This window comes from Paroedura picta, chromosome 1 (assembly GCF_049243985.1).
Source record: "Paroedura picta isolate Pp20150507F chromosome 1, Ppicta_v3.0, whole genome shotgun sequence".
Taxonomy (NCBI): domain Eukaryota; kingdom Metazoa; phylum Chordata; class Lepidosauria; order Squamata; family Gekkonidae; genus Paroedura; species Paroedura picta.
The window spans coordinates 17,454,175-17,467,736 of record NC_135369.1 but is presented as its reverse complement, the minus strand read 5'-3'; the positions used below and the strand labels follow the sequence as shown (position 1 = coordinate 17,467,736).

General features: G+C 47.0%; 1 protein-coding gene across 1 annotated transcript in view; it reads right to left on the bottom strand.

Moving 5' to 3' along the window:
* The window catches only part of FERMT3 (FERM domain containing kindlin 3), a 37,396-nt gene extending 29,356 nt beyond the window's left edge, over positions 1 to 8,040 (bottom strand). Inside the window, exons 1-2 of the mRNA XM_077323864.1 lie at positions 7,873 to 8,040; positions 736 to 903 (exon numbers count right to left, since the gene is read on the bottom strand). Coding sequence (XP_077179979.1) covers positions 736 to 895 — 160 coding nt within the window. The 5' untranslated portion in view covers positions 896 to 903; positions 7,873 to 8,040. The remainder of the gene's footprint in view (positions 1 to 735; positions 904 to 7,872) is intronic.
* Between the last annotated feature and the right edge of the window lie 5,522 nt (positions 8,041 to 13,562).

Below are 13,562 nucleotides of genomic sequence, written 5' to 3'. Positions count from 1 at the left end.
GATTACTGAAGAAGAAGAGTTGGTTCTTATATGCCGCTCCTACCCGAAGGAGTCTCAAAGCGGCTTCCATTCGCCTTCCCGTTCCTCTCCCTACAACAGACACCCTGTGAGGGAGGTAAGGCTGAGAGAACCCGGATATTACTGCTTGGTCAGAACAGCCCCAGGTCACCCAGCTGGCTGCATGTGGGGGAGGAGCAGGGAATCAAACTCAGCTCACCAGAATAGAAGTCCGCATTCCTAACCACTACACCAAACTCTATGATTCTAACTCCCCAGGCTCCAAGCTGCTCTCCTGGGGATGGAGCCTGGGGAGGAATCTTATCTTAGTACAGTATAATGCCATAGAGTCTACCCTTCAAAGCAGCCATTTTCTCCAGGAGACCTGATCTTTGTAGTCTGGAAATCAGTTGTGATTCTGGGAGATCTCCATGCCCTCCCCCCTCCCCCGGAAGTTAGCGACCCTGAAGTGGCTGGAGAGAAATAGGATGGGCAGGAAGGAAGACTGGACAGGAGAGAAGAATTAATTGTGCCACCAGAGCAGATGGAAGAAGAGCCAGTTAACAGGGTCAGAATGCAGGGGAAAGCTGGGGCCATCAATGCATGGAAGATAGAAATATCCCCTCCCCCATGAGTCCCCCCATGTTGCTAATACAGTATTTCATGGAATATGTATGCATTCGCAAGCTTGTTCCATAATTTTCAAATAAATAAAAGAAAGCCACATGGAGGACTTACTCAATTTATCCACTATCTGGAGCATGACACCTCCAATATGCATGCTGCCGGAGACCCGGAGTGGGACCGGGTCAGCCTCAGGTCCCAGATCCTCCACGAACACGCTGAGCTGCCAAGAGTCATCGATGTATTCCCCGGTGGCTGTCTTTATACCAGCCATGGTAAGCCCTAGAGAAGCAAGAAAAGACAGTGGCCTGAGTGAAGAGTCCCGCTGGATCAAAGCAAAAGGTCTCTTTATTCCAAATACTTAGATCAGCCTTTTTCAACCTTTTGACCACGGAGGAGACCCTGAAATAATTTTACATGCTTCGAGGAGCCCCGGAAGTGATGTCAGCTGGACACGCCCCTGCCACACCCCCTGAAACTGACATGGAGCCAGAAGTGACATCACTAGCCACGTTAACAGGCAGACTTGAGGGGAACTGAGGGTCAGAGCGACAGGAAGTGGGCCTCCTCCAAGGCACAGAAAGGGGGGAGGGGGAGTAATGGAAGTGGCCAGTACTCTAGCTCAGTGGTCCCCAACCTTTTTATCACCGGGGACCACTCAACGCCTTTTACTGAGGCCCAGTGGGGGGGGGTAGTTTACTCCTCTACTCTCAACCACTGCCCTAACGCTCTCTGATCGCTATGGTAATGTTTAAACATCCCTTCAAAATAAGATACAGACACGCCACAACAATGAACATAAGGAACATTTTATTTTCATGGAAATTTTAACTCGTGACAATGACAAATCAATGGGAACCCTGAGCTTGTTTTAGATTGTTTCCCATCTGGGAGTGATGGGAGACAATGACACCCGAAGTGTGTTGTAAAGGGCCGGGGGGGGAGAAAGCATCCTTCGCGGCCCACCTCCAATTAGTTGAAGGACCACATGTGGTCCATGGCCCACGGGTTGGGGATCGCTACGCTAGCTTGTGGCTGAGTCCATTAAGGTAGGAGATGAAAGCTGGAGATTCCCTCTGGAGCTTCCACACACTCCTGGTTGGGAATCCCTGGATAAGATGATGGGCTTCCTCTGTTTCTTTCTAGCATCTGATAAATAAAGGGATATACTGCCCCTTTACATGGAAGTTCCTTCTAGCTATCAGGACTAACTACCATTGACAGTGCCCTCTTTGCCCTCATGCATTTTTCTAACTGCCTTTTATGTTGTCTAAGCTAGTGGCTATCGTATCTTGTGACAGTGAAGTCATATATATGAATTACGTGTTGTGTAAGGAATAACTTCCCTGTTTCTATGTATTTTATATTGTATCAGTATGTTCTTTTAATGGGGGGGGGGTGGGGTCAATGGGATTTTTAATTACTTTGTGACCCGCCACAAGCCATTGTATGGGAGTGGCGGGATATAAATCACATAAATAAATAAATACATGCATACATACATACATAAAAAATAAGAGCTGGAGGTCCCAGGGTGTAGATTCATTTCAACACACACTGGCCATTATTATCAAATAATTTCAAAAATGAAAGAGCATTTGGAGAGAACATAAGGATGGACCAGCGGGAAGCACTGAGGGTTAATGAACTGAAGTTCACTCAATGTCAAACATTAAATGAAAATAGATATATAATGTTTTATAGGAGGTGTAGTGCTTCAAAAGATATAGTAAAGGTCAATAAGAGCTATAATGGGTAATGTTGGAAATGAACTAAATAAATGAAATGAAATAAATGCATCATTTTATCACATGTGGTGGACATGTCAGAGAACAAAGAAATATTGGATTATGCTTCATGATGAAACACAAGATATTGAAAATTAGATTTACAATGGAACTTAAATGTATGTTATTAAATATAATACCAAATAGTATTAAAATATATAGTGAACTTGTTACAGCTGCCTAATTCTTCCCTCATTTTACAAAGTGGATACATAAACCGATAGAACATATATATTGATGCAAAACTGATAAATATCAAACTTTAATAGAAAATGGAGTCCAATACTAGACTATATTGACTATATATAGGCAGAATTTCTTTTGAATTCATCCTATTGGTTCTGGTCTGTCCCTCCATGGCAAGAGAAGACTTGTTCTCTCTTGCCCCAGAGGGATGGACCAGAACCAATGGGACAAAATTAATTCAAAAGAAATTCCGTCTAAACCTCCGGAAGAAGTTCCTGACAGAGCAGTTTCTCAGTGGAACAGGCTTCCTTGGGAGGTGGTGGGTTCTCCATCTTTTAAAACAGAGGCTGGACAGCCATCTGACAGAGAGGCTGATTCTGTGAATGTTCAAGGGGGCAGCAGGTGACAGAGTTTGTGAGTTTCCTGCATTGTGCGGGAGGTTGGACTAGATGACCCTGGAGGTCCCTTCCAACGCTGTTATTCTATGATTCTATGACTGACAAAATGAGACTTAAAGAAACAATTTATGAGATATAAATAAATGATGGGGATATTGTTAGGGGGGTACAATTGGCATTCTGGGGAAATATGTAAGATATATTGTGACATGTCAGCTTAATATCATAGCTCTGTAAATGAAACTTGTAGTGTCTTTATATTCTATAGCATGAAATCTGTCCTTTCTTTTCTTTGAATAAATAAAACATATTAAAAACCACGACAACACACACTGGCCATTGCCTCATGCCTGATTCTTATATTACACAAGAGTAACAAAAGAGTAACAAAAGAGTAACAAAAGAAACAGGGAAAGTTGAAGCAAATTCAGCAAGAGGTGAATAAAACGCTGGCAGGGGCTCATGGGAATTGTAGTCCATGGACATCTGGAGGACCACAGGTTGACTACCCCTGGACTAGACCACTTCAGGATACAAGTCAGAAAACTTCGAAAGTGACAGACCAGCACATGAGCTGAGCTCATTCTTCCGTGTGATGTGCTTGCAGCAAGGGATTTGCTAATAAAAGAAAGAAATTAAAAATTACGCATACAGCTGCCTGCAGCTGCCCTGTCTACTCAACCACAACCTCTTCCTGTGATCAAAGATCCGGGCTATGACGAAGATCTGAGTTACCACATCTTCCCATCTCCCTTCCGTCCATCCTTCCTGTCAAAATGCTCGTGCAGATCTCTCCGGTCTAGACTAGCGATCCCCAACCTGTGGGCCGTGGACCACATCATCCCCCCCGGCCCTTTACAACACACACTTTGGGTGTCATTGTCTCCCATCACTCCCAGATGGGACTATCTCGTTGCAGAGAAACAAGCTCAGGGTTCCCATTGATTTGTCATTGTCACGAGTTAAAATTTCCATGAAAAGAAAATGTTCCTTATGTTCATTGTTGTGGCATGTCTGTATCTTATTTTGAAGGGATGTTTAAACATTACCATAGCAATCAGAGAGCGTCAGGGCAGTGGTCGAGAGTAGAGAACTACCCCTCCCCACCAGGCCTCAGTAGAATTGTCAAGCGTTGAGTGGTCCCCGGTGATAAAAAGGTTGGGGACCACTGCTCTAGACTACTATGAAGCTGATCAGTCTTTCCTTGTGAGCCAGTTTGGTGTAGTGGTTAGGAGTGCGGACTTCTAATCTGGCATGCCGGGTTTGATTCTGTGCTCCCCCACATGCAGCCAGCTGGGTGACCTTGGGCTCGCCGTGGCACTGATAAAACTGTTCTGACCAAGCAGTGATATCAGGGCTCTCTCAGCCTCACCCACCTCTCAGGGTGCCTGTTGTGGGGAGAGGAAAGGGAAGGCTTTGAGTCTCCATCGGGTAGAGAAAAGCGGCATATAAGAACCAATTCTTCTTCTTCTTCTTCTTCCTTTTCTGCTACTTTGAGATCCTCTATATGGCTGCTTCCAAACACCTCAGCCAATAGTCATAATCTGCTGAAATCACTTATGAGTCACAGTTGCTGCCCCAATTCCTCGGTAGGCGCTACCCACCACTTTGCCTGCCGAATTTCTGGTCCTTAGAAACCAACAATTGGGGTGAAGAGTTCAAAGAGCTTCTCATTTTGCAAAAGTGGTCTAATAACATGATGAAGGGAGCCCATAATCCCTAGGTTCTATGAGGGGCCATCGTGAAAGTTCAGGAGATGAATCAGCCGACTCAGAAGTGATCAGGAAGGATCTACTTAAGGCTGTTTGGCAATTCTGTCCCTAGTTCATCATTGTATGCTTATGATGTGCCTGAAATGGCAGGGAAAGGTTACTTTCCATTGCTCAATGCTTGCTTCCCACTAAGATTTTGTGTTGTTGCCATGGTTAGTCATTCCGTTTAAATAAACAGCTGCAAACAGGATTGTAATTGGGGTTCCACATAGCCAGCTTGGTGTAGTGGTTCGGAAAGTGGACTTCTAATCTGGCAAGACCCATCTGCAACTGGTAGTGTTTCCACTTTAAAAAGAGCTGGTGTAGCATAGAGGCTGAGATATGAGTTGTGACCTGGGAGAGGGGGTCCAGCTTGGTGTGGTGGTTAGGAGTGCGGACTTCTAATCTGGCAAGCCGAGTTTGATTCCTCACTCCGCCATGTGCAACCAGCTGGGTCACCCTGGGCTCGCCACAGCACTGGTAAAGCTGTTCTGGCCAAGCAGGAATATCAGGGCTCTCTCAGCCTCCCCTCCCTCACAGGGTGTCTTTTTGTGGGGAGAGAAAAGGGAAGGCGATTGTAAGTCACCTTGAGACTCTTTCAGGAAGAAAAAGTGGCATATAAGAACCAACTCTTCTTCTTTTTCAGTAATATCAGGGCTCTCTCAGTCTCACCTCCCTCACAGGATGTCTGTTGTGGGGAGAGGAAAGGGAAGGCGACTGTAAGCGCTTTGAGCCTCCTTCGGGTAGGGAAAAGCGGCATATAAGAACCAGCTCTTCTTCTTCCTCAGTAATATCAGGGCTCTCTCAGTCTCACCTCCCTCACAGGGTGTCTGTTGTGGGGAGAGGAAAGGGAAGGCGACTGTAAGCGCTTTGAACCTCCTTCGGGTAGGGAAAAGCGGCATATAAGAACCAGCTCTTCTTCTTCCTCAGTAATATCAGGGCTCTCTCAGTCTCACCTCCCTCACAGGGTGTTGTGGGGAGAGGAAAGGGAAGGCGACTGTAAGCGCTTTGAACCTCCTTCGGGTAGGGAAAAGCGGCATATAAGAACCAGCTCTTCTTCTTCCTCAGTAATATCAGGGCTCTCTCAGTCTCACCTCCCTCACAGGGTGTCTGTTGTGGGGAGAGGAAAGGGAGGAAAGGGAAGACGATTGGAAGCCACTTTGAGACTTTCGGTAGAGAAAAGCAGCATATAAAAACCAACTCTACTACTACTACTACTTCTACTACTACTACTTCTTCTTCTTCTTCTTCTACTAGTACTATATAGGGCTGTTATCTTTCCATATTAATTCCCACAGGCAAGTCCTTTTTAAAGCCAAGTTTCCATTTCTTGCTGCAATTTTCCTTCTGCCCCGTCCAGCTCCATGGGTTACTCCTCAGAGTCACAGTATTCTTGAATCAATGGATAATTATAACTCAGTGCTCCCGAAGAGATGGCGTCCTAAGTACTACTTTTCAATTTATAGTCAAAGCAACTGCATTTAAAAATGGTTTCCTGTGGAATTAAATAGTCCTTTACCAATAACAAAAAAGTCGAGAGAACTGGATTGTCGCATAAGGTGTATCTGAAAACATGAACATTAAAACTCTGTTTTTTTTTAAATTTTTGCTTTTAAAATTTTTAATATTTTTAATGTCAAATTATTTTATGTCAAATATAAGAGATCGGTGATAAAAAGCTGTTGGTTTTCAAAGTCTTGAAATTGTCTAAAAAATTACAGAGATATTGCGATGCAATGCTGGAGCATTATGTTTGTTGCCTGTGGCCGTACCGTACTTCCTAGTGGAGTGCGCACCATGCGCCTGACCCCTCAGATGTTTACAGCTCGTGTCTCTGTATCCTTTAAAAGTTGCCAATCCATTATTACTTCCATAACAGATTTCTGTCGTATTTTTCATTGTTTATCTTATAGATTTCCCTCATGGCTGCCGCATAAGATGTTTTCCCGCCAAGAAATAAAATGGGAGTGGCTGGGGGCCAATGGCAGAGCATCTGCTTGATCCACAGGTTTCCTGTTAAATCCCCGGCATCTCCATTTAAAAGGATCCGATATTAGGTGATATGAGAGACCACAGAAAGCCACGGCAGGACTGAGTAGCCAATAGCAACTTCGATGGATCAAAGTCAGGCTAGGTACAAAGCAACTTCAAGTGTGTGTTCAATACAGCCACAAAACTTGAGATGTGGATCATAGAATCATAGAGTTGGAAGGGGTCCTACAGGCCATCTAGTCCAACCCCCTGCTCAACGCAGGATCAGCCCTAAGCATCCTAAAGCATCCAAGAAAAGTGTGCATCCACCCTTTGCTTGAAGACTGCCAGTGAGGGGGAGCTCACCACCTCCTTAGCAGCCTATTCCACTGCTGAACTACTCTGACTGTGAAATTTTCCCCCCTGATATCTAACCCATATCGTTGTACTATATGATGGATGATGCTTTGCATTTAAAAAAAAAAACCATAAATGCCATTTTGATGTCCAAGTTGCAACATCTATAAAATAGGCAAGGACTATTTCTGCGGCACAGGCCATTCTGCTTCTGACCTGAAGATCACCCTTTTGCAACAAAAGAATTTCAAAGGAGAGCTTCAACAGGAAGCTACGGGACCAGCACCTCCAAATTTGTTTCAAGTCATTTAGGGCTTAAGCGAGACCACAGCTTTATTTCCGGGCCCAGATGTTCACATTAAATCACCAGTTACTGTTCTTGGCATGCTGTGCTTATTTCGGGTGCATCTGAACTTTGTAGAAATAACACTTCTCAAATAATAGCATGTGAAATGCAAAATGTTTAGAGCACCTATCAGCATATATTGCACAAATTACATTTAGCTTTGACCACATGGTGAACAATTTGTACGTGTGTGTGTGTGTGTGTGTCGGAACCCTTCCTGCCTCTAATGAAATGTGTTATAGACATCCTTGAATGCTTCAGGGTAGAGCTGCCACAAGATTCTCTGCTGTAACAGGTCAACACACCTCCCCACTCCCAGCATGGGATGCTGCTCCAGTAATGCCCAAAAGAAAAGAATTTTACTTATGATCACCTTAAGAAGTGGCCCTGCCCAGGAACAGTCAAGAAAAAAGAGGAACCTTGTAAGGAACCTTAAAAAGACACAGGAAACGTACCTTTAAGGAGCTGGTTTCACCACCAAGACCTGGGTACCTTTGATGTGGATTAGAATGTGGGTCCAGGATTCCTGGGACGGTCACAGCATGCCTCTAAGGCCCCCACTGCTCCACACTCAGGGCGTTCTCTTCCCCTCCTTTATCAACTTCCTCCCTGCGCACGCCACATGCTTGAACCCACCCCCTTACAGAACATGACTTCCACTTTTGAACAAGCGCGTTTGCCCTGTGCAGGAAGCTGTTCAGCTCCCTGGGCTGGCAGGGCCAAGCGAACACCTGCCGGGTGGTTCTTTATCGCCGTATCTTGCACTATAAATACAGCAAAGTACACTTCGGAGCAGAAAAGCTGGCTAGCCTGTTGTGTAACGTACACAAAGGCATTGGGCTACACGGCAATGATCCCCTGGGATTACAACTCAAGCTTCAGGCTACAGAGATCAGTCCCCCTGGAGAAAACGTGTTTTGGAGGGTAGGCTCTATGGGACTGTGCCACTGAGGCCCTTGTCCTCCCTCGGCTCCACCTCCAAACCTCCTCCAGGCATTTCTCAGCCCTACACTTCTGCCAGTGGCCAGGGGGGACGAGCCATCATAGAGTTGGCAGCGACCTCCAGGTTCATCTAGTCCAGTGGTTCTCAACCTGGGGGTCGGGACCCCTTTGGGGGTTGAATGAAGAAGAAGAGTTGGTTCTCATATGCCGCTTCTCCCTACCCGGAGTCTCAAAGCGGCTTACAGTCGCCTTCCCATTCCTCTCCCCACAACAGACACCCTGTGGGGTGGGTGAGGCTGAGAGAGCCCTATTACTGCTCGGTCAGAACAGTTTTATCAGTGCCATGGTGAGCCCAAGGTCACCCAGCTGGTTGCACGTGGGGGAGCGCAGAATCGAACCTGGCATGCCGGATTAGAAGTCCGCACTCCTAACCACTACACCAAACTGGCTCTCACAGGGGCCAAACTTATCTCACAGGGGTTTCGACAGGACAAGCAGCATGGAAGCGGGGGGGCACAATCCACACAACACCCTTGCAGGGTAGATCGGCATGGTGGGACAAAAGGCAGAACTGAACTGAGAAACCCTGGGGAAAAAGCCAATTTATATACAATCATGAACAATGGATCTTCACGCCATTGGTCAGTTTTGGTTTATTTTCTGTGAAAGAACACTTGCATCATTTTATGGTTGGGGGTCACCATAACCTGAGGAACTATATTAAAGAGCCGTGGCAACAGGAAGGTTGAGAACCACTACTCTTGCCCAACCCCCTGCAGAACGCCCAACCCCACAACGAACTCTCCACCATAGTGACCCCAATTCCTTGTCCAGATGATGCCCCTCCCCAAAACCAGAATCCCCAAACAGTCTGGCCTGGAGGAAATTCACCTTCTGACCCCAAAGGGGCAATCAGCATTTCTCTGGGCATTCAAGAAAGGGCCACTAGAGCCAACCATCAAGGTAATCCCTCCTGCCCACCCACTTACAATCTGCCTAAATTCACAGGATCAGTCAGATGGCTATCTAGCCTCTGCTTAAAGACTTTCAGAGAAGGAGATGCCTATCCATACATGTGGGCAACTGGATATGCTTAAAGGTAATTCCGGGTCAAAATTCTGGCAAGCACCGAGTCACGTCTGACCCTTGGGGTGACGCCCTCTAGCATTTTCATGGCAGACTCAATACGGAGTGGTTTGCCAGTGCCTTCCCCATTCATTACCGTTTTACCCCCAAGCAAGCTGGGTACTCATTTTACCGACCTCGGAAGGATGGAAGGCTGAGTCAACCTTGAGCCAGCTGCTGGGATTGAACTCCCAACCGCATGGGCAGACAGCTTCAGACAGCATTTCTGCTGCTTACCACTCTGTGCCACAAGAGGCTCAAAGTATAAATGGCTAGGCTAACCCATGCAGATGGGAGAAGGAATAAGGAAGAACATCTAATCTAAACATGGTAACCCCATCCCTCAGTGTTCTGCCAGTAGAAAACTAGTGGAAGAGATGGATTGGACATGCCCAGATGTTAATCTTATGCTTGCAGGGTACCTTCTCCTCTACACAGAACACTTACAATGGTATCCAGCCCCAACACTCGTTCACTAGCCTGAGGACATTACTCCAGTGAAGAGACAAATTATGAATACGTATAAGAACCAGGGTGGTGTAATGGTTTGGGGACTGGTCTAGGATTTTGGAGACCCAGGTTTGAAACCCCACTCTGCCATAGAAGTTTGCCATAGATCACACTCTCTTGGTGTAACCCGTCATGAACCCAAAGGTATAAGGTGCTTGGACGCTCACCAGGAGTTTCCTGGGACCAACACAGCCACTTCCACTCCCAGTGAAAAGGACTAGGCCAAACTGCTCTGTGAGAACAGTAAGGTAAAGGTATCCCCTGTGCAAGCACCGGGTCATGTCTGACCCTTGGGGTGATGCCCTCTAGTGTTTTCATGGCAGACTCAATACGGGGTGGTTTGCCAGTGCCTTCCCCAGTCATTACGACCTTGAGCCGGCTGCTGGGATTGAACTCCCAGCCTCATGGGCAGAGCTTTCAGAGTGCATGTCTGCTGCCTTACCACTCTGTGCCACAAGAGACTCTATGAGAACAGTACTATCTGTCAGAATCCCCAAGTTTTCTGCCATGATTTTATTCTGTTTCAACGATTTGATTGTTGCCTGCTAAGGTGCTGCTTTGACCTGTCTTGCCCGGATGTAACACAAGATGCTTTGGTTTGACACCCCAAGGTCGTTTCCTGCTGCTATGCTTTATTACTCCCTAGCCTCCCTCCACATTCCTCCCCCTCCTTGTGTTAGTATCCCATAGTTCCCAGACCTATTGTTCTAATGGCCAAACGGGTTCTCTCAATATTTTGACTCCTTTGAACTGTGCCTGGTTTGAATTCCCATTGAAGGGGGAGCGAACCCCTATACTGTTTGTTCTATGTTTTGTATCTCAGTCCTGACTATGCCTTCGTTGTAGATGCTTTCATTTTTCTTAAAGACACTTTCATTCTATGTTACTTATTTAGAAATGGAAGTTTCTCACACTCAGGACTGTGACTAGCCCAAGTTGCAGCCCTTAATTGAGACAGAAGCAAACTCAGGGCTGCAGCATGTATGTGGGGGAAGGTGAAGGAAGACACTGCTTTTTCTCCTCTGCAGTGCTGCTCCATATCGATCTCTTGCCGGCGACACACAGAGAAGGGCCCGGCCCGACCACGTTTCAGAGCAGCAAAATGCTTATGTCTGAAAAAATGGGAGGGGACCACAAGTTGCAGCTAGGTTCCCCTTCTGACCCAGCTGTTTCCTGCTGCTGTGACCACACTGGAAGGCCTTCTGCTTAAAAGGCCCTGCCCTTGAGCTGTTCCACTTCTTCAGAAGAGAGGAGGCAAGGCAGTGGTGAGCTAGGCCAAATCCTTTGTCCTCTCGCAGCTTCCTCCAAAAGTGATACGACCCTCCTGAAACAGGATCTTCTACTTCTCCAAGACAGGGTGTTTTACTTCTGCCTCACTTTGTAAAGAAGAAAAAAGAGTTGGTTCTTACATGCTGCTTTTTCTCTACCCGAAGGAGTCTCAAAGCAGCTTACATTCGCCTTTCCGTTCCCCTTCCTCTCCCCACAACGGACACCCTGTGAGGTGGGTGAGGCTGAGAGATCCCATGGAATTGCTGCTCAGTCAGAACAGCTTTATCAGTGCCCAAGGTCACCCCAGCTGGCTGCATGTGGGGGAGTGCAGAATCAAACCCGGCATGCCAGATTAGAAGTCCGCACTCCTAACCACTACACCAAGTTGACTCTCATGCAGATCTGTCTGTTCAATTCCTGAATTTCATGTTATTCAGATACAAAGAATATACATCCATAATCTTTGATTTCCCCCAAGCAATTGTCAACCCAATGTAGGATAATCAGCACGCATTCTCAATTCCGCTTCCCTTTGTCGAGAACGGCAACTGTATTCCCCTCCCCCTTCCTAAGGCCCTGAATTTCCCAATCCTGTTGCAATGAGGATTTCTGAGGCTGAATTGGCAGTGAAGGAGGGAAAGGGAACCGCCCTGAAAAGCTATCCTCTCCACTGAACCACCTTGAGTGTATGAACATGTGCACAAATCAGCTCTCCTGGACCACGCAAAAGGGGCTATGCAGTTCGGCACCTCGCCATGTTCAGTGTCGCACCTGCAACAGCCACTCAGGTGAAACCCGGTTGTGATGGGGGACAAAGAAAAATAAATGATTGTTGTCTGGTAGTTTTAGCCCGACATTTCACCAGTCCCTGTGGCTGGCACCTTCAGAGGAAGAAATCATAAAGAATCCTGAACAGCGGCTGAAGAGAATGCAGTTAACGTAAACAGTAAACCTGTGAAAAATTATTCTTGTTTGGTTTCCTCCCCCCTAATTTGTTTTCACCAAAGCACCATCTGGTAACAACCGCTTTCAAAACTTTTCCCTTAGTGACAAGAGATCTAATAGACCCTGCAGAAAATTTCAAAGAGAAAAATATGTGTTCACTGTTTGAATTTTTTTGCTATCTTCAGAGGTAGCACATGGCGAAGGTGGAAAAATGCCTGGTCCACTACTCTCTTGACCTGCGCCTCTGTAGTCAGGGAGGCGTCAATAGTAACACCCAAGTTCCTAGCTTGGGGCACGATGGTAAGTTGTACCCCTGATAGGGAGGGCAGACGTTCTGCCTGCTCCTGCCCCCTGCCTCCCAGCTACGGGATCTCCATCTTGGAGGGGTTGAGTTTCAGGCGACTCTGCTCGAACCATTCAGACACCGCTTCCAAACATCTGGCAAATGATTCCAGAGTGGAGTCCGGGTGGCCGTCCATTAGGAGAGAGAGCTGGGTGTCATCAGTGTACTGATGACCACCCCAGCCCAAAACTCCGTACCAACTGGGCCAGAGGGCGCACGAAGATGTTGAACAATGTGGGGGGGGGAGAGGAATGCGCCCTGAGGGACCCCACAAGGGAGTCTATAGGGCCGCGAGAACTCTTCCCCCACAGCAACCCTCTGGGACCGGTTCTGGAGAAAGGAGTGTATCCAGCACAAGGCTGTGCCTTGTACCCCCATGACGGCCAACTTGTGGTCTACGATGTTGAAGGCTGCTGAGAGGGCTAAGAGGACCACAGCATGGCTGACCTGCTTCTATCCAGCTGGCAACGGAGATCATCCAGCAGGGTGACCAGGACCGTCTCCACCCCATGGCCAGGGTGGAAACCAGACTGATATGGATCGAGTGCCGAAGTTTCCTCCAAGAATGCCAGGAGCTGGTCCGCCGCAGCCCTTTCCACCACCTTGCCCAGGAACGCTAGATGCAACACTGGGTGGTAGTTGGCAGGGTTGTGGGTCCAGGGATGGTTTTTTCAGGAGGGCGAACCACCGCCTCCTTGAGCCGCTCAGGAAACTCCCTCGAACTCGAGGAGTTGATGATATCTCTGAGCTGACCTCTGGTTTGCCAACAACATAGCATTCCCATGTTTTCCCCAAACTCTTAACCACTGATAGATTCATGGACAGTCTTATCTAAACCCCTTTTAAAACTGCTTTAGGATGCTTCGGGCTGATCCTGCGTTGAGCAGGAGGTTGAACTAGATGGCCTGTATGGCCCCTTCCAACTCTGATTCTAAAACTGTATATATCTGTGGCCGTCACTACATCCTGTGGCACTGAATTCTACCTTTTCATCTCTCTGTATAAAGCAGT